The sequence below is a fragment of the Heterodontus francisci genome, chromosome 10 (assembly GCF_036365525.1).
Source record: "Heterodontus francisci isolate sHetFra1 chromosome 10, sHetFra1.hap1, whole genome shotgun sequence".
Taxonomy (NCBI): domain Eukaryota; kingdom Metazoa; phylum Chordata; class Chondrichthyes; order Heterodontiformes; family Heterodontidae; genus Heterodontus; species Heterodontus francisci.
Genome location: NC_090380.1, coordinates 26,917,605 through 26,939,612, shown reverse-complemented (window position 1 = coordinate 26,939,612; position 22,008 = coordinate 26,917,605). Strand labels below are relative to the sequence as shown.

At 41.5% G+C, this 22,008-nt stretch overlaps 1 protein-coding gene across 1 annotated transcript in view; it reads right to left on the bottom strand.

Annotated features, from left to right (window-relative positions):
* The window catches only part of LOC137374157 (uncharacterized), a 214,612-nt gene that overhangs the window by 105,449 nt on the left and 87,155 nt on the right, over positions 1-22,008 (bottom strand). The window contains exons 20-23 of the mRNA XM_068039937.1: positions 17,904-18,184; positions 16,062-16,150; positions 12,584-12,698; positions 10,383-10,445 (exon numbers count right to left, since the gene is read on the bottom strand). Coding sequence (XP_067896038.1) covers positions 10,383-10,445; positions 12,584-12,698; positions 16,062-16,150; positions 17,904-18,184 — 548 coding nt within the window. The remainder of the gene's footprint in view (positions 1-10,382; positions 10,446-12,583; positions 12,699-16,061; positions 16,151-17,903; positions 18,185-22,008) is intronic.

Below are 22,008 nucleotides of genomic sequence, written 5' to 3'. Positions count from 1 at the left end.
CCCTCCATCATGTTGTGTACCACTACCACTGTGCTAAATGGGATAGATTTCAAACAGCAGCAGGAGAATTGGATTCAACCACAATCTGTAACCTCATGGCCCAGCATATTCCCGCACTCTACCATTACCATCAAGCTGGAGGATCAACTCTGGTTCAATGAAGAGTGCAGGAGGGTATGCCAGGAGCAGCACCAGGCATATCTCAAAATGAGGTGTCAACCTGGTGAAGCTACATCCCAGGAATACTTGCATGCCAAACAGCATAAGCAGCATGCAATGGCCAGAGCTAGGTGATCCCACAACCATCAGATCAGATCTAAGCTCTGCAGTCCTGCCACATCCAGTCATGAATGGTGGTGGACAAATAAACAACTAACTGGAGGAGGTGGTTCCACAAATGTTCCCATCCTTAATGATGGGGGAGCCCAGCACATTAGTGCAAAAGACAAGGTTGAAGCATTTGCATCCATCTTCAGCCAGAAGTGCCAAGTGGATGATCCATCTCGGCTTCCTCCTGAGGTCCACAGCTTCACAGATGCCAGCTTTAAGCTAATTCGATTCACTTCACTTGATATCAAGAAACGACTGAAGGCACTGAATGCTTCAAAGGCTATAGGCACTGACAACATTCAGTAGCCGCGCCCCTAGCCAAGCTGTTCCAATACAGCTACAACACTGGCATCTACCTGGCAATGTGGAAAATTGCCCAGGTATGTCCTGTACTGACAGGCAGCGAGGGGACACAGTGAGAAGAAATAGTTGCCTGAGTGAAACATTTGCCAGAGTGAAGTTGGAAATTTGGTGCACGTGGGAATTAAGTGCAGAAGGGGAAAGAGGGGCTCCTTTTCCTATCTTTTTCAGCCTCCCGCAGCTGATCAGTCTTCTTCCTTTGACTCCAAGGTAGGTGTAGGGGGAAAAATTGTGGCCGATGCAGCTAAATAAATGTACACATATGTACAAGAAGTAAGTGTAGCTACATATTGTTACAAAATGGAGTATTTACCCAAGACATTGTGGGACAAGTTAGTTAGTTTGCAGCTTTGAGCATGGTATTGCTTAGCACAGGCAATCAGCCTGACCAAGGAGGGCCCCCCATATCAGTGCATAAGACAGCTGCTCTGTCTAATTGCGAACTACACAAAGCAACTAGGAATGCAGGCCTGATAGAGGTAAAAGGATTAATTGTGAAGACTCAAGGATAGTTGATAAGGGGATTTGGTAAACAAGCTGAGATGGTCAGGGGCGTACCATGAGGTATCCCCACAACCACATGATGCATAATTAATAATTTTATTGGTAATGAATGTAATCAATAACCGTTATGATTGGATTATGTCTAGCCGGGACGGGCTGAATAACTGTATACCCGTTCTGGATTTTCCTTTGTTCAGTGGAGAAGCGCATGGTAAGCACAGCGTCTTACTCCCCACCGGTGTAAAATAAACCTTTTGACGATTGGAACAGACCTGAGCATCGAGTGGTTCATTTTAGTCAATTCCACTCTAACAGTGGGTGTGTGCAATTATCCATTACTTCAGCTTGAATCATTAACTAATTGACTAATTAAAAAATAAGGTTGTACAGAAATGACAGGGCCGGTAGTGTGCTGCAACTGCAAAATGTGGGTATCTGTAGAATGCACTGCAATCCCGGACAACCATGTCTGCAGTAAGTGTCTGCAGCTTGCACAACTTCAGTTCAGAATTGCTGAGCTGGAGACTGAGTTGCAGACATTGCGGAGCATCAGGGAGGGGGAGAGTTACCTGGACACTTTGTTCCAGGAGGCAGTCACACCTCTTAGTGTAGGGAGACCATTAGAGATGGTCAATGATCAGGGACAGGAGGGTGTGCCATCTGTGGTTAACTAAAACAGTTAAAGATAGTATCAAACTTAAAGAAAAAGCCTATAATTGTGCAAAGATGGGAGGCAGGTCAGAAGATTGGACAGAATATAAAAAACAGCAAAGAATGATGAAAAGGTTGATAAGGAAGGTAAAATTAGAGTGAGAGAGAAAGCTAGCTAGAAATATAAAGACAGATAATAAGAGTTTCTATTGATATTTTAAAAAGACTTATTAAAGTGAGCATTGGTCCTACAGAAAGTCAGTGTGGGGAATTAATAATGGATAATAAGGAGATGGCAGATGAATTGAACTGATATTTTGCATCGGTCTTCATTTTTGAGGATACAAGTAGCATCCCAGTATTAGCTGTAGGTCAGGAAATGGAAGGGCGGGAGGAACTCAAGAAAATTACAATCACCAGGGAAGTGATACTGAACAAACTGTTGGAGCTGTGGGCTGACAAATCCCCGGGTCCTGAAGGACTTCATCCTCAGGTGTCAAAAAAAAGTGGCTAGTGAGATAGTTGATGCGTTAGTTTTAATTTTCCAAAATTCCCTAGGTTCGGGGAAGGTCCCATTAAATTGGAAAATAGCAAATGTAACTCCTTTATTCAAAAAGGGAGACAGAAAGTAGGAAACTACAGGCCAGTTAGCTTAACATCTGTCTTAAGGAAGATGTTAGAAGCTATTATTAAAGACGTTATAGCACAACATTCAGAAATATTCAAGGTAATCTGGCAGAGTCAACATAGTTTTGTGAAAGGGAAATCATGTTTAACCAATTTATTGGAGATCTTTGAGGGAGTTACATGTGCTGTGGATAAAGGGGAACCAAAGGATGTATTGTACTTAGATTGCCAGAAGGCATTTGATAAGGTGCCACATCAAAAGCTATTGCGGAAAATAAAAGCTCATGGCGTAGGGTGTAACATATTGGCATGGATAGAAGATTGGCTAGCTAACAGGAAACAGAGAGTAGGCATAAATGGGTCATTTGCTGGTTTGCAAGATGTAACAAGTGGTGTGCCACAAAGATCTGTGCCAGGTTCAACTTTTTACATTTTATATAAATGATTTAGATGAAGGGACCATAGGCATGGTTGCTAAATTTGCTGATGCCACAGGTAGGAAAGTAACTTGTGACGAGGACACAAGGAGGCTACAAACAGATATAGATAGGTTAAGCGAGTGGGCAAAGACTTAGTAAATGGAGCATAATGTGGGGAAATTGTGAAATTGTCCACTTTGGCAAGAAGAATAAAAAAGCATATTATCTAAATGGTGAGAGTTTTATTTTATTTTATTTTTTAAATTTTTTAATTTTATTTAGAGATACAGCATTGAAACAGGCCCTTCGGCCCACCAAGTCTGTGCCGACCAACAACCACCGATTTATACTAACCCTCCAGTAATCCCATATTCCCTACCTACACTAGGGGCAATTTACAATGGCCAATTTACCTATCAACCTGCAAGTCTTTGGCTGTGGGAGGAAACCGGAGCACCCGGCAAAAACCCACGCGGTCACAGGGAGAACTTGCAAACTCCGCAAGAATCGAACCCGGGTCCCTGGAGCTGTGGTGTTAACCACTGCGCCCTGTGCCGCCGAGTTTGCAGAGCTCTGAGATGCAGAGGGATCTGGGTGTCCTAGTGCATGAATTGCAAAAGGTTAGTATGCAGGTACAGCACGCAATTAGGAAAGCTAATAGAATGTTATTGTTTATTGTGAGGGGAATTGAATACAAAAGTAGGGAGGTTATGCTTCAGTTATACAGAGCATTGGTGAGACCATATCTGGATTACTGTGTACAGTACTGGTCTCCTTATTTAAGGAAGGATGTAAATGCATTGGACGCAGTACAGAGAAGGTTTACTAGACTAATACCAGGAATGGGTGGGCTGTCTTACGAGGAAAGATTAGACAGCCTCGGCTAGTATCCGCTGGAATTTTGAAGAGCGAGGCGACTTGATTGAAACATATAAGAACCTACGGGGTCTTGACAGGGTGGATGTGGAAAGGATGCTTCCCTTTGTGGGAAAATCTAGAACTAGGGGTCACTGTTCAAAAATAAGGGGTCGCCCATTTAAGACAGAGATGAGGAAAAATTATTTCTCTCAGAGGCTCGTGAGTCTTTGGAATTCTCTTCTTCAAAAGGTGGTGGAAGCAGAGTCTTTGAATATTTTTAAGGCAGAGTTAGATAGATTCTTGATAAGGAAGGGGGGTGGAAGGTGATCAGGGGTAGGTGGAAATGTGGAGTAATTGAATGGCGGAGCAAGCTTGAAGGGCCTAGTGGCCTACTCCTGCTCCTAATTTGCATGTTCGTGTGACGCAGGTAGGGGGAAATCAGCATGTAGTGATGGAGGAGCTTCAGCCTCTGACCTTGTCCAACAGGTACGAGGTTCTTGCTAGCCGTGTGGATGAAGAGAAGGACTGCAAGGTGGATGAACAGACTAACCATGGCACTGTGAAAGATGCCATTCCAGTGGGGAGAGTGAAGAGAAATGTGGTAGTGATAGGAGACAGTCTAGTCTGGTGGATAGATACTGTTTTCTGCAACCGTGACGGAGAGCTCCAATGGCTGTGTTGCCTGCCTGGTGCCAGGGTTAAAGGACATCTCCTCGCGGCTGGAGGGGAACCTAGCAATACTTAAAACTAAGAAAAAAGCAAATGTTGTTTCTATGAAAGAAATTCAGATCCCATCTCACACTCGTAGCATATGAATCTCCCTCACTTATCCCCATCTGGAACTGCATTGAAACATTCCAGAAGATTCAGAAGCAGCTTCTTCCCTCTCCACTCCTCAAACTTGTGTACTGAAAGGATGTGCAAAAAGATTTATAATCCTTATTACACCACTAACACAAAGTGCTTTCAGAAAACAAGTGCTACATTTGTAATCCTTCGATTTGGAATTTATCTGAAACTTCATTGTCCAAATTGGATGTCTTGCTCTCAAATAAAAATGTATTAAGTGACCATTCAGACCACCATAAATAACACAGTCTCTTTGATGCAGCCTTTTCATATATCTCCATAACAATGAAGAATACAAAGAGCTATTTGTTGAAGTGAGCAAGGAGTTTCCATGGGCATCTCCAGGGCAACTCTAATCAAGAACACTTTTTTCCTGACTGAACATGTAAAATGGTTTCTGAGAAATCAACTCTCCTGCTTTAGGATGAAAATCATTTCCACATTAGTTATGATTGCTTTAACATCTGATACTAAACCATTGCGGTTTAAATACTCATGCATACTTTAAAGCGGTGACTTGTTTGAAACATAAGAAAAGGCAGTGGAAGCAGAGTCTTTAAATATTGTTGAGGTAGACAGATTCTTGATAAGCAAGGGGGTGAAAGGTTATTGGGAATAAGCAGGAATGTGGAATCGAGGTTACAATCAGATCAGCCATGATCTTATGGCGGCACAGTGGCGCAGTGGTTAGCACCGCAGCCTCACAGCTCCAGGGACCCGGGTTCGATTCTGGGTACTGCCTGTGTGGAGTTTGCAAGTTCTCCCTGTGTCTGCGTGGGTTTTCTCCGGGTGCTCCGGTTTCCTCCCACAAGCCAAAAGACTTGCAGGTTGATAGGTAAATTGGCCATTATAAATTGTCACTAGTATAGGTAGGTGGCAGGGAAATATAGGGACAGGTGGGGATGTTTGGTAGGAATATGGGATTAGTGTAGGATTAGTATAAATGGGTGGTTGATGGTCGGCACAGACTCGGTGGGCCGAAGGGCCTGTTTCAGTGCTGTATCTCCAATCTAATCTAATCTAATCTTATGAATGGCGGAGTAGGCTTGAGGGGCCAAGGGGCCTACTCCAGCTCCTAATTCGTATGTAAGGTACACTATCCTTTCAGAACGATTCCATTTTTGTCTGACCTCTCCTTAGATATGACTAATATGCTAAATATCAATGCTTTATTAGCCTGTGGTTTTAACATTCTTATTTCATGCAAATAACTTTGCAATCGTGATCATAATTCACCCTTAAAACCAACATGATTGAATAGGTGTAAAAATTAAGCTTCTTTCAGTATCATGGTGAAAGAAGGCAATGGAAAAACACAAGTGGTTTATTTTTGCTGCAATGTCTTTTATTAAGTCTACAGTAAACAGCCTTTTTGGGCCACTTCTTGGTTTCAATGTTAAACTTGTTGCTATGAGGGTGACATTACTGAATGATCATAGTCCCATTCTCCACTTACAATTCAAGCTTAAATGACAAACACCAAATTAAAGTTGTAATATTAACTTTGTTTCAATGTTTCATTAAAATGCAGTATTTTTAAAAATTTCCAAATTACCAGTCCAATAGATAGATGTACTGCAATTAAAATAGCAAAGGAACTGTAAATGTTTATTTGCCTACAACAAAATACATTCATTCTCAAAACATGTCCACATTTAAAAATGAAAAAATAAAGTCATCACATCAAAATTGCCAAGAGCCCCTGTAATTTGTATATCCATCCCACCTGATATTACTCTCTCCTTGTTATAAATTTACTCTTCGCTAATTTCTGTTCTTTGTTCCTACTTTCCTGGTGTATATCACATTTCTGACTATGCTTCCAAGGGAGGGGCTTGCTATGATTTATGTTAAGAAATGCTACTCTTAAGCTAAACGTAGCTCTCAAGGGTCACAGAACAGCAGAGGTGGGAATTATGTTTCAGGATTTAGATGAAGTACCAGAGTGCTTTAGATATGGAATGGTAGCTTAAAGTGAGCATTACACTTACTTGAAGTGAGGATTTGTGAATCCAGCATTACGTGCCAACTGGAGAATATACCTGTGGGAGAGGGGGTAGTTAATGTGGTTGACAAGCTTACTAAAAAAAAATCCCTGAATGGGATTAACATTAACATTTCCTATTAATACTCAGGATAGAGGGGGAGAGAGACAGGATAGAGGGGGAGAGAGACAGGATAGAGGGGGAGAGAGACAGGATAGAGGGGGAGAGAGACAGGATAGAGGGGGAGAGAGACAGGATAGAGGGGGAGAGAGACAGGATAGAGGGGACGAGAGACAGGATAGAGGGGACGAGAGACAGGATAGAGGGGACGAGAGACAATCAGTGAAGGTTTTAAATGGGAGACTGTAAGGTGCAGGTCTGTGCCTTGAACTGGAAGCTAAACTGCAGTTCAGTCTTTGTAGTTAGAAGTTGTCAAGGAATAAAGGCAATACCAAAAACAAGTGCTTTCTGGTGCCAGGACTGCACTCAAAGGTCCCTAATCCTCAACCCGCTCTCTTCAGTGCCCAGCCAGGAGCACACTCCCAGTGATGTCAGATTCCAGAGGCAGCTCCAACAACCCCAGACCCCCCTCTTTACAGTTCCGATTTGCTCCCGTTTTACTTTGAGCCAAAGAGGTAGGGAACATACAATTCAAATGCAAAGTAAGTATCTAGAATACCGCTAATGAGAAACTACTAATGAAAATCAATCATGAGAATCTCCCAATAATTTTTTTTATTTATAAAGTGCACATCAATCAAATCTCACAAAGCACTTCTGGGGAAAAAAATTAATCTGCCATTCCATTTTCTCTAACTGATATTTCTAACGCCCTGAACAAGGTGTTAAAAAAATGAAGAATTAGATTTCCCCATAGACTGGTATCTTCTGTTTGAAATATTTCTCCAAATTCTTCCTTAAAGGATAAATCCTCAGTCTCAACCACCCCTTCGGAAAACATTCTATGCTCCAATATGAATTCCCCCCCCCAATCTCTCTCCCCTCTTTTCAGTGATAATGTTAAATTGATGACTTCTTGTCATTGACTCCCAACTCCAGGAAATAGCCATTTCCTTTTTATTAAAATCCTTCACAATTTTAATAATTTCTATTAGGTCCCCTCTTAGCCTTCCCTACTCTAAGTTCTGGTATCACAAGTCTCTCCTCAGTTATAGTTCCTCAGTCCTGTATCATTACAGTGATTTGTAATTGTGGACTGTCGCTGACTTTAATACCCTTTCACTAATGAAGCACTCAAAACTGCATACTGATTTCTAATTATAGCTTATCTAACGTTTAGTATACATTCATAATTTCTTCACTTTTGTACACTAATTATAAAACCTAAACTTCTATTGGCCTTTTTATAGCTTTATCTACCAGTACTCACTTTCAAGGAATCTGTGTATTTGGCCCCCATGTTTGTTGATGCTAGCCCTTCATGTCTTTTAACTGCATTCTCCCATGCTTTTGCTCTCAAAATTATATAGAAATGACAACACGGAAACAGGCTATTCTGCCCAACCATGCCATGTTGATGTTTATCCCTCACACAAGCAGTATCCTAATCCTATGCATCTGTCCTGCTCCCATATCACTTTATGGCAACCACGTATCTAACCAATTTTTAAATGTTGACATAGCCTCTGCGTCAATCATCAACTCTGACAGTACATTCTACAGCCTCAAGCCTCTAAAATTTTCTCTTGCTCTCTGACCCATTTAATCTTACATCTATGCCACCTTGTTCTAGCTCCTTAATCACTGGAACAGTGTGTTTCTATTTACTCTGTTCCATTGCTTTATAAATTTAAAGCTTTAAAATCACCCCAGTACCTTTTCTACTTCTCTATAAAGCCCAAGATTTTCCAATTCTTTTTATTTGTATTTTCCTATTCTAGTGAATCAGCGCTGTACCAATTTTATTGGCTCAATATCCTTCCTATAATGTAGAACTTTGAGGATAGTTTTATTTTTTTAAACTTCAAGTGTTGAACTCTTGCATTTGATCAATTTTACTGTTCAATTTGTACCTTTATGGCCAGCTGCAGTCACCCTTACATACAAAAACTCACTTACTTCATATAATGCAAAACACATTTAAAGTTAGCACATACAACTTTAATTGCAGTCTTACCAAGGTTTTAAATACATTCATCAATACATCCTGACTGTATTCTTATACCTTCCAATACATATATAAAATCAAATATTCCATGACTTTTTTAATGCCCTGATCCACTTGAGGTGCTGCCTTTAAACTGAAGTCCAAATCCCTCTGCTTTCTCTCAAAGTATAATTATTACTTTTTATTTTACCCAATAGTACCATTTACTAGATAGATAGCTCAACAACAGATGCCAGAAATGCCCATTTACTGCTGGCCTGTCATTCCCTCACATGACCATACAGCTTACTTTATTGCTTATGATGCTCACATAGGTACTTTAAGCTGCAAGTTATAATTCTATATTCTTCAATATGATAATAAGGAGCAAGTAGGGGAAGAAGCTACAACCCTCTCCAACACATCATCCTGCTCTTTTATCTTGTCCTCCTCACTGGCTCTCACGTAGACATATCTATCATCATGTTGAAAGTTTTCCATTTGAAGATCTCTTGGAGCTCTCTTTGTAACACCTGTTACTTATCTGTTTTTCTAAGCCTCAAGTTGCACCAATTAACAGTCAGTGGCCTAAAACAAGATAGTATCCTGGGGCCCTCTTGCCAACATCTCAATGCACCAGTACATCTGTGTACACCCTGGAAGATGCTGTTGGTGAACTTGAAGAAGCAGCACTGGGTGTATTGCAATGCACAAATGAGGAGCTGAAAAGTGATACCCACATTAGACACAGGCTGCGTCATGGCACTGTCATTTTTGGGGAATGCAACAGCAGTGACAACAGCAGCTGTGCCCCACTTCTGTTAGATGAAATGCTGTCCTATGCATCAGTTAACTGTTTGATATATCTTTGAACACCACAAGGCTGGCACTACATATGATTGTGTTTTTCTACAGTGCAGGTTGCTTTCAGATCTAGGTCCAATGGAAAACATGTCTCTACCAACCAGCTGACCAGAACCTGTGGAGGCAGCCCTCCTCAGCCATTTCCAGTTGGTGTGCTGGGGTCTGCAGAAATGGTTTGTGGCTTAATAATGGCTCAGCTGCCTGCTGATCCCCCTGAAAGATCACCTTTCATCCTGTTCTACTTTATCCATGATATACTGTAGCTGGGGTATGTCTTGGCTTAGCTGTAGCACTCTTGCCTCTGGGAACAAGCCCTGCTCCAAAACCTGAATACATAATCTCGACTGGCACTTCAGTATCATATGAAGGAAGTGATGCCTTTTAGGAGGTGCCGTCTTTCAGATGAAATGTCAAACTGAGGATCAGCCTGTCTGTTCAGGTGGATGTAAAAGATCCCATGGCCCAATTCAAAGCTGAGCAGGAAGTTCTCCCAGTGTCCTCGCCAACATTTGTCCATCAACCAAAACAGCATAATTGTCCACTGACTGCCTCGTTGTTTGTGAAACCTTATTTGTGCAAATTGGCTGCATCATATTCCGACACAGCAACAGCGACTACAGTTCAAAAGTACTTAATTGTCGATAAAGTGCTCTCGGACGTCCCAAGGTTGTGAAAGGCACTTTGCAAATTTAAATTCTATTCTAATTTACAACTAATCCCCATTATTAATTCCAGTTTGACTTGGTGAATGTGCTTTGATGTTTGGTCATTCTCAGAGCTCCCAATGAAGTTCAGTTTTATAAGAGATATCCTTTTTTCAGCTCTTACCGATCGGTTTTCAGTCAGTTTTGCAAATATTATTTGTCTTTTATCTTTCAACATAAACATTCCCTACAGTGTTTTGATTAAGAAAAATGAAACCAAAACTAAAAAAGACACATCGATAATAAAAATTAAACAGAAATACTACACACAGGAGGGACAGAACATGAAGGAGACTAAGGTTAGCCCAACAGCTATGCTGCTTACCTTTCATTTCTCCAGAGTTTACTGAATACACTCGCATCTTCAGAACAGAAAGCGCATGAGAAAATAGTTGATAACATTAGTAACTTCAAGGACAAGGTAGTAACGTACACTGTGCTGGAGCTTTCAGAGAGTGTAGGAACCATGTTTTGTATGGCACTTAGGTTTCAATGTGAACTCAGCAATTATAATTTATCAGGTTTAAAAAAAAACTTACAATTATATTCAGTTCTGATGAAAGGTGTCACAGACCTGAAACGTTAACTCTGTTTTTCTTTCCACCAATACCTCCTGATCTGCTGAGCACTTCCATCACTTTGTTTTTGTCTTACATCTATATAGTGCCTTTCATGAACCCAGGAAGTTCCAAAGCACTTTGCCACCAATGTATTACTTTTTTTTGAAGTGTAATGTAGGAAAGATCTACTCATGTGTAATGTTTGCAAGGAGAAGTTCTAATACAAATAACTGTATACCCATAACACACCACAGCTGAGTTTTTTTTTAAAAAAGATGCTCTATTACAAACCGGCACTTAAAAACCAAGAATTAGAAAACAATTCCAAAGTAAAATAGAAACTTATTTATATAAATGATATTTTGCATTTGATTTGAAAAAATAGAAACACAATTAGATAAAGAGCCAACCAGAACGCACCTTTAAGAATTTCTTGGTGCACTGTAGATAGTTTAACTTAAGGAAAACGCAAGTGTACATTTTATACCAAGTACGTATGAAAACAAAATATTCCAGTTCGTCTGGTTAGTGAAAACTAGCAGCAGATATGAGCCTATGACCTTTACGGTGAAATATTTACATTTTTAATGGGTGAGGCCTTCATTTAAGGGTTTAATTATCAAACATTCAAAAAAATGTTGATACACATTTCAGCTCCTGTTTAGACGGGTCTCAGTCCATTGTCCATTACACAACCAATTACTCTCCACAAACATGGCAATCAGCATTAGGAGCATCTGCTACTTCAAGACGAGGCTTTCTAGGTTTTTCTCCTTTTCTCTGTTGCAGAGTGCCGACTCAAAACCAAAAGGAAGTGGTAAACAAATGGAAAATAGTGGAATGGCACATATCCTCAAAGTGTTCCTATGCCTGTAGATGGACAAGGCCCATATACCACCAAAGCAACTGCAGAAAACAATCATTGATATTGGACGGTGTTTCTCTGGAACCTGCAACCTCAATTGATGGTGTGTTGTGGCCTTGTGCCAGCAGTTTGGATTTCATTCAATGTCACTAATTTTAATCACAAAATTTCTTCATCCACCCATCTTCTCTCCTTATCTCCTGAACGATAGAGACTGATCCACGTGCATGGAAAGCAGTCTCGTACCTTGCCAAAATGGCTGTGCTTCTTTTGTAAATTGAGATAGTGATGATCTCTAGGTTATTTGACTATAGTTTGGGGGTGGGACAGGAGTGAAAGGGGATTCATATGGATCGCTGAACAACACTCAGAAGTGTGACCACCACTCAAGATTTTCTCCCTCCAGCCTAGGAGGTAGAGGTCAAAATTGTACTGCGCCAACAGCTGAGATCGGCTAACTTATTACAAACCAGGAATCAAATCTGGGACCTTCTGGTGTGTAAGGCTTAGTACAACAACTCAGCAATGCCTTTAGTCCACATAAAAATGTTACTTTTCTGTGCGCTGTGTCTAAAGTCAGAAATATCTCATGGCAATGACAAGATCTGTAAATTCAATTAACTTCAACATTCAAATTGCAAAAACTAATGTTTCTGATACAAGATAGTAAAGTTTCATAACTTTAAAAAATACAGAACTGTTATTCGTTGTCCAACCTAAACTTAAGCAGCTCAAAATATGGGGTTTGCAGAATCATATTAATTTAAACCTGACATGTGAGCTTATATTCTCATTTGGGTTCCCGGTGAATGGAGGTGCCTTTGCTGGTGAGATTTAGAGCATCACACTTGCATTTCTCAACCCTACGATGATAAACTTCGAATCGCAATAAAAGTATCACACTATACAGTCCCTGCAATTGACAGACCCACAAAGACACGGAATTTCTTCTTCGGGCATGCTTCCCCTTGAATATCTGTAGTCCCACGTCAACTCTGATCCTGCTTTGATATACCTAATAAACAAACACACATGCACACAATAGGTTTCTCAATTAAAGCACAGTTTGGACTTCCCTGTAAAGGTAGGATTCAATCCATAGTGAATTTACATAACACCATATATAATGGAGATATAACACACCATTAAATATGGTACAACATTGGACTTTTTTTTTTTTACGTCATTCTTATTAAATCTGTCCAGTTCGATATCAAGAAGGTATCCTAGTTAATGAGTTCAGTTTGTATTCCTTAATGTAAATAATCAGAAACATAGAATGGTGACAGCACAGGAGGCAGTAAAGGCCTGCTCAGGTCTGCAAATGAAACTCGACCTGAGCCCGACAGAACCACATCCCAACCTGAGCCCGACCTTGCCCGAGCCTTTCATTTTTTTCCAAGTCTGACCCGACCACCGGAATAAAGTTGATTATATTAAAGAGGTTGTGCTCTAGCTTGGATGGAATAGCTCACTGCAGACTAGTGTGAAATGTTTCTCGCCTTGACGTCCTGGATATCACTGTGTACGACCCGGCCCGACCCGAGCCCGAATGCTGAACCCCAAAGAGCAACCCGACCCGAACCAGACACATGTCGTCGGGTCCCGTTGGGTTCGGGTCGGGTAGCCATGCTCTAGGAGGCGGCTGTTCAGCCAATCGTGTCTGCCAGCTCTCTGCAAGAGCAACTCAGCTAGTCTCATACTCCCACCCTTTCCCTGTAGCCCTGCAAATTTTTCTCATGTGCTTATCCAATTCTTTTTGAAAGTCCTGATTGAATCTGCCTCCACCATGCTGTCAGGTAGGTAGTGCATTCCAAATCATAACCACTCACTACATAAAAAATGTTTTCCCTCATGTCGCCATTGGTTCTTTTGCCAATCATCTTCTATCAGTGCCCTCTGGTTCTCAACCCTTCTGCCATTGGGAACATCTACTCTGCCTAGCCCCCTCATGATTTTGAGCACCTCTAACAAATCTCCTCTCAACCTTTTCTTATTGAAGGAGACCAACTTCTCCCATCTAGCTATGGAACTGAACTCCCTTCATCTTTGGAACCATTCTCGTATTATTTAAAAGCGTAGTTCTCTGCTAGTCTCTTTTTATGTCTGATGGGGAGCTTGGGGGTAAGAGAACACACTTTTTATTGCAATATATGTGCAATATCAAACATGAAACACACTTAGGTTTACACAGTGCTAAACGGTAATCATTAAAATGTCACAATTTTAATCATGAGGATGTCTATACATTCTAATATTTACTAGTTGATCTCCTGTAGATTTTTTCACGAGGTATCAAAGATTTTGAAAGATTCAGAAGCAGTTTTGATGAAAGGTCACAGACCTGAAACATTAACTTTGCTTCTCTCTCCACAGATGCTGCCAGACCTGAGTTTTTCCAGCACTTTTTTTTTGTTTCAGATTTCCAGCATCTGCAGTATTTTGCTTTTATTATGGACTGGTAAAGGGTAGGTTATGCCTGACAAACCTGACTGAATTTTTTGAAGTGGTGACCTAAGTAGTGGACAGGATATTGTCTATTTATGTTATGTGTATGGATTTCCAGAAGGCATTTGATAAAGTCTGTCATGAAAGATTGTTAGCTAAAGTTGAAGCCCATGGAATTGAAGGCGAGTTATTGACCTGGTTTGAAAATTGGCTGAGTCAAAGGAGACAGAGTAGAGATAATGGGCAGGTACTCTAATTGGCAGGATGTGACTAGCGGTATCCCGCAAGGATCTGTGTTGGGGCCTCAAGTTTTCACTGTATTTATTAATGACTTAGATGATGGAATAGAAAGCCACATATCTAAATTTAAAAAGAGAGGCAGCATTGTAAGCAGTGTAAATGAAAGTATAAAATTGCCAGACATTGATAGATTAAATGAATGGGCAAAACTGTGGCAAGTGGATTTCAATGTCGACAAATCTGAGGTCATCCACTTTGAACCTCAAAAGGATAGAACAGGGTACTTTCTAAATGGTGAAGAGCTAGAAACAGTGGACAAAGACAAAGAGACGTGGGGGAAGGGGGAGTGGTCCAGGTACATAGATCATTAAAATGTCTAACAGGTACAGAAAATAATCAAAAAAGCTAAATGGAATGTTGGCCTTTATATCTAGAGCACTAGAAAGCAAGGGCAAAGAAGTCATGCTTCAGCTATACAAAGCCCAGGCTAGACCACACCTGAGTCTTGTGAGCAGTTCTGGACACCACACCTTATGAAGGATATATCGGTTTGGGGAAAGCGTAGCAAAGATTTCCCAGAATGATACCCAGATTACATTACAAGGCGAGGTTACACAACTAGGGTTGCATTCCTTGGAATCTAGAAGGCGGTAAGGTGATTTGGTCAAAGTTATCAAGGTATTATGGGGAACAGATTGACGAGAAAGAGAAACTATTTCTGAAGGTTGGGCAGTCTAGGATTAGGGGGTATAAACTAAAAATTAAAGCCAAACCTTTCAGAAGCAAAATTAGGAAACACTTCTACACACAAAGGATGATAGTTTCATGCTGCTAAGCAGCTCCGTGAGCATACCCTCTGATGACTGGAGTTAATATTACCTGTTTGAAACTTTCCACTTGATGAATTAGTTTAATAGTCTGAGATTCAATATGCACTGTTGTTTTGGAAATTACTGTAAGCAGACAGCAGCTTTCTCCTACTGGTGACCTCACTTGATTGCTCCCAATGCATGCACTGTCAACTTAAATGGGCTATATTGCCACACAGACTCTTTTTTTAAAAAAAGTCCAACTGGACTATTGCACAAAATTACTGTGGGTTCATTCAACAAATGAACAATGCAATCATTACCTCACATTCTGGCCTCTTGTGCATTCCTAATTCCTTTTGTTTCACCATTGACGATCCTGCCTTTCGTGCCAAGTCCCTAAGATTTGGATTTCCCTCCCTAAACCCCTCCACCTCTATCTCCCCCTTTAAGGTACTTCTTAAAATTTACTCCTTTGACTCAGCCTTTAGTCACCTGTCGTTATATCTCTATGGGGCTCGGTGTTAATTTTAGTCTGATTATGGTCCTATAAAGCATCTGCTGACGTTTTATTAAAAGTTCTATGTAAAAGTAAATTGTTATTGTTAAGGCTCATAAATAGAAAGTAACATTGTCCTCAACTGCCACAGTTGGATTTGATTTCAACCGAAGGTAGAGGATTTAATGATCAAACGACTGTTTGTTTCAGTTGATCGCTGTTGTTAAAAAAAAAAACTTTAGTAACTATATATTATATATATATTTCAGATACACCATATAAAAATAGCCCAATACAGTTTTCTGAAAATGTTACTTGAATTAGTCAACAAAATATGTTCACTGAACAAATATTCTGCTTTTATCTGTTAATACTCACTTACCTATTAGTGAAAAAAGCCACCCAGGGGAAATTCTTATCATGAGTATCTACAAAAACACTTTGCACAATAAGGTTTGGATCACAGCTGTGCTGCAAACAAACAGACAATAAAAAATCAGATCAGTGTACAAAACCAAGGCAAGCTGAACAGGAAAATAGAGGTGCATGGAACAGGAGAACTATTTTAGAACCATAGAAAAACTACAGCACAGAAGGAGGCCATTCAGCCTGTTGTGTCCGTGTCAGCTAAAACAAAACTAGCCACCCAATCTAATCCCACCTTCCAGCACCTGGTCCATAGCTTTGCAGGTTACAGCACTTCAGGTGCATGTCCAGGTACCTTTTAAAAGAATTGAGGGTTTCTGCCTCCACCACCTTCCTGGCAGTGAATTACAGACACCCACCACCCTCTGGGTGAAAAAGTTTTTCCTCATGTCCCCTCTAAACTGTGTCCCCTGGTAATTGACCTCTCTGGTAGGGGAAGCAGGTCCTTCCTGTCTACTCTGTCTAAGCCCCTCATAATTTTGTACACCTCAATTAAGTCACCCCTCAGCCTCCTCTGTTCTAAGGAAAACAACTGTAGCCAATCCAATCTTTCCTCATAACTGCAACTTTCAAGCCCTGGCAACAATGGAAATTACTTTGACCCACTACTGTCTAGTCAAGTTTAAAAAAAAGATACAATGACCTAGAAATTTGGGCATGCCCACTTCTGGCTGCAAAAGGAGGGGATGCAGGAAACAAATGTTATGCCTGAATGTTGAGGCCTGAGGCACACCGGATATTGGGCTTCAGTTGTCATCTTCAGAGCTGGGTACTGTCAAAGGCAATTTGCCAGCGAAGCAAGATTGAAAATCGGGCTGTTACGACAGCAGCAGTGGCCCTCAGGTAAGTGATGAAGCACTGTCACAAGCTTGGGAGGGGTGGTAGCAGTGGTTGTTGGGGAGATATTATGAGCTCAAGGATTGCAGAGCCAAATTTCTGGGCCATTACATCTTGTAGGAATTTTAAGAATACATTTCCTCGCTACAAGAATCTGCCATTATCTCATATCTGCTCCATCACTAAGACCGCCTATTTCTACCTCCGTAATATTGCTCGACTCCACTTCTGCCCCGGTTCATTTGCTGCTGAAACCCATAACGACGCCTTTATCATCTCTAGACTTGACTATGCCAATGCTCTCCTGGCTGCCCCACATTCTTTCCTCCATAAACATGAGGTGATACAAAACTCTGCTGCCCGTGTCCTCACTTCGCAAAAAGTTACATCCACCCATCATCCCTATGGGATCAAAACTGCCTCCAAGTTAAGCAGCGCCTTGATTTTAAAATTCTCATCCTTGTTTTCAAATTATTCCATGGCTTCATCCCTCCCCATCTCTGTAATCTCCTCCAGCCTTACAACCCTCAGATATCTGTGCTCATGTAATTCTGGCCTATTGAGCATCCCTGATTTGAGTTACTCCACCGCCGATGGCTGTGCCTTCAGCTGCCTAGGCCCTAAGCTCTTGAATTCCCTTTCTAAATTTCTCCACCTCCTTTAAGACACTCCTTAAAACCTACCTCTTTGACCAAGCTTTTGGTCATCTGCCCCAATATCTGCTTATGTGGCATGGTGTCATATTTTGTTTTACAATGATCCTGTGAAGTGCCTTGGGACGTTTTATTATGTAAAGGTGTTACATAAATACAAGCTGTTGTTGTTTAGTCATAATGCATATCACCCAATTCTGGCAATCAATGGAAATTCAAGTAATTGCACAGAAAGATTTTTTAAGCTGACATAATTTTACTTCTTGCAATCTCTCGGGTCAGAGACAACACCTTTTTTGGTTACTTACGTTAATAAACCGTCCTATGTTTCCTTCTTCTGTAGCATCCAAAAAATAACAGCAATCCCCTTGCTCATCACCAATACATGTTCTTTGTAATTTTGAGGTCAGTTCTTTGTGATGGTTATCCTGAATCAATTTGTCTTGTGCATTTGTTTTTCTGTTGTTTGTTTCATTTTCCTGTTTATCAGTTTCTTGTTTAGGAAACACTGAACTCTCAAAAATGTTTTCACCCAAAGGATTGGAACAGTTTCTCCCATAACCAGCACTGCTTCTGTTTTCCAAAACTCCTATAAAATTACCAATTACAATGAATAAGTCACACATTAACATACTAATGTTATCCTCATGTCAAGTAAATTGTTACTCAGGAAATGTTTGGTTGTGATAATGTGTGCATTGCTCAACGCCAATATCTGTGCAGCACCTGGCTAAAAATCAACTCAAAAATGTTTCAATGTAAATTAAACCATGGTGTGAAGGTGGGAGTTCGTCTCCACAAGAACTGGGTGGCGGTCATTCCTATCAATACTGTCATGGACAGATGCATATGCAACAATTGGTGAGGACAAGGTCAAATAGGGTTGTCTCTTGTGTTGGTTCTCTGCCATACTTACCTGCCATGAGTCCTGTCTGGCAGCCATGTCCTTCAAGACTCAGTCAGCTTAGTCAGTGGTGGTACTACATTGAAAACTCCCATCCAGAGTATTATTCTGTGTACTTGCTACCCTCAGTGCTTCTCCCAAGTGGAGGAGTACTGATTAACAACTAAGGGATGGCAGTAAATGGCAATCTGTAGGAAGTTTACTTGCCCATGTGTGTTGACAAATGCCATGAGACTTAATGGGGTTGGTCCATCCAGTTTATTCTTATACTTCTTTGCAACAGTTTGATACAACTGAGTGGCTTGCTAGGCCAATTCAGAAAGCAGTTAAGAGTTAATCATATTGCTGTGGGTCTGGAATCACAGGCAAGAATGGCAGGTTTCCTTCCCTAAAAGACATTAGTGCACCGGTTATGTTTTTACAACAATCCAATAGGTTCGTGGTCACCGTAACTGATGTTAGCTTTTTTATTCCAGATTTATTAGTTAAAAAAAATGAATACAAGTTCACAAGTGTCAAGGTTATTAGTTCAGGCCTCTGGATTACTAGCCCAGTAACATAACTGCTAAACCATCATACCCAGTGTCACAGGAAGCTGCTGCATATGTTGGAAAAGGTTAAATCAAAGACAAGTAGAAGATCCTATCTGTGTGACATTGAACAGTTTACTTACTGCAAGCTTGGAATGCACAGTGTTGCATATTGCTCCTGAGGAGATATGCTAAAGGCTACAATCAACTAGAATGCAGAGACTGAATGCTGCAGCTTGTTGAAAATAGCAGTTGGACTAATATCAGACAGTAAGGATACAGATGAGACTAACATTTTCTTTGAGAGACTACATGCTCCTTTAATCATAAATAAATTTCTGTCAATCACGAGAATGGAGTTTCAGTGTCATGAGTGGAGAACAGGAGAGGCACATGAAAAGAATGCCAAAGTACTTGGAATTGAGTACCAACAGTAGGCTAGAGGTACAGGGTTTATGGAATAGAAAAGTCAGCTGCAACAGTTTTATGCAGGGCCACCATTACCAGTTGTGAAGGATGGCTGAAATCTGCTGCCCATGTCCTAACTTGTAACAAGTCCTGTTTAACCCATCACACCTGTGCTCACTGACTTGCATTGGCTCCTAGTTAACCAAGTGCACAGAGTGTGAAGGAGGGAGTTTGGTAAGAGAGCAAGCAGGAGAGTTCACCAGGAATCAGCGAGAGAGGAGTGGAGCTAGCTGTTGCTGCTGACAGTCTGCCGGTGTTCGGAAAGAAAAATCGAGGTGCGACATCACAGGGAAGCAGGTAGGTGATCGGCTGGGTGAGACTTTGGAGCTACAAACAACGCAACAGGGGAGAGAGCGGCGAGGCACAGAGAGCTAGTCAGTCAGTATCTGGTGGGTATTTTCTTACTTTATTTTCTTTTTTCTGCTGATTTTTATTTTTCTCTAACATTTAAGTCTATCTACTAAGTAGAAGCTAAAATACCTGTAGTTGGTAGGCGATTACTCCTTTGTTCACTCTATCTATAACCATTTTGTGTTTATTTAACTTCCAATTTTAGTGCAGTAAATAAATAACTAGAGACATGGCAGGGCTGCTCACACCCATCGAATGCACATCCTGTGCCATGTGGGGACGCCAGGACACTAACTAAGTCCTGGACAACTACATATACAGAAAGTGCCACCAAATGCAAAAACTCAAACACCGAATCTTGGAACTAGAGGAGCAGCTGGCATCACTGAGGTGCATTCGCGAGGATGAGACATACATGGATAGCACGTTTCAGGAGGTGGTCACCCCACAGATTAAGAGAGCGCAGGCAGCGAGGGACTGGCTGGCTGCCAGACAGACAAGGAAGACAAGGCAGGTCGTGCAGGAGTCTCCAGAGGGCATCCCACTTTCTAACTGGTATTCAGTTCTGAGTACCAATGGGAGAAAGGGTTCCTCTGGAGAGTGCAGTGAGAGTCATGACCAGAGCACCATGAGTGGCTCAGCTGTGCAGGGAGGGAGGAGAAAAGACAGGAGAGCAATAGTGGTAGGGTATTCTATAGTTAGGGGAACAGACAGGCGTTTCTGTGGTCGCAGACGTGATTTCAGGATAGTATGTTGCCTCCCTGGTGCAAGGGTCATGGATATCACTGAGCGACTATAGAGCATCCTGGAGGGCGAGGGTGCACAGCCAGAGGTCGTGGTCCACATTGGTACCAACGATATAGCTAGAAAAAGGGATCAGGTCCTGCAGCCTGAGTTTTGGGAGTTAGGAAAGAGATTAGCAAGCAGGACCTCAAAAGGTAGTAATCTCCAGATTACTCCCAAGGCCACATGCTAGTGAGTATAGAAATAGGAGGAGAATACATCAGATGGCTGGAGAGATAGCACAGGAGGGATGGCTGCAGACTTCTGGGCCATTGGGACAGGTTCTGGGGAAGGTGGGACCTGTACAAGGCAGACAGTCGACACCTGAACAGGACCGGGATGTACATCCTTGCAGGAAGATTTGCTAGTGCTGTTGGGGATGGTTTAAGTTAGATTAGCAGGGGGATGGGAACCAGAGGGCCATTTCAGATAGGACAAATTCAGAGCAGGGAACGGGAAGCAGAAAATTAGCGAGTGACTTGGAAAGACAGAAGAAGCAATGGTTAAAATGTGCACAGCACAGGAATTTGGCCGTGTTAAAAAGGTATTTATTTAAATGCAAGGAGTAAAGCAAATAAAGTCGATGAGCTGAGGGCACAGAAAGACACATGGCAGCATGGGCAGGCACAGTGGCGCAGTGGTTAGCACCGCAGCCTCACAGCTCCAGCGACCCGGGTTCAGTCTGTGCGGAGTTTGCAAGTTCTCCCTGTGACCGTGTGGGTTTCCGCCGGGTGCTCAGGTTTCCTCCCACAGCCAAAGATTTGCAGGTTGATAGGTAAATTGGCCATCGTAAATTACCCCTAGTGTAGGTAGGTGGTAGGAGAATGGTGGGGATGTGGTAGGGAATACGGGATTAATGTAGGATTAGATTAAATGGGTGGTTGTTGGTCGGCACAGACTCGGTGGGCTGAAGTGCCTGTTTCAGTGCTGTATCTATAAATAAATAGATATCTTTGCTATAATGGAAACTTGGCTTAAAGAGGGGCAAAAATGGCAGCTCAACATCCCTGGATAAAGAGTTTTCAGGCAGGATAGAGAGTGGGATAAAAAGGGAGGGGGTGTAGCATTATTGGTTAGAACCAATTACAGCTGTGAAGAGGGATGATGTGCTAGAATGAATCACCAAATGAGGCCATATGTGTTGAGCTCAGAAATAAAAAAGGGGCAGTCACACTACTAGGAGTGTACTATAGACCCCCAAATAGTGAGAGGGAGACAACTACCTGAATATCAACTGGGATACAAACAGTGTGAAGGGCACAGAAGGCACAAAATTCTTGAACTGCATTCAAGCAAACCTTTTTAGCCAGCATGTAACAAGCCCAATGAGAGGGGGCACAATTCTAGATTTAGTCTTAGGAAATGAAGCTGGGCAAG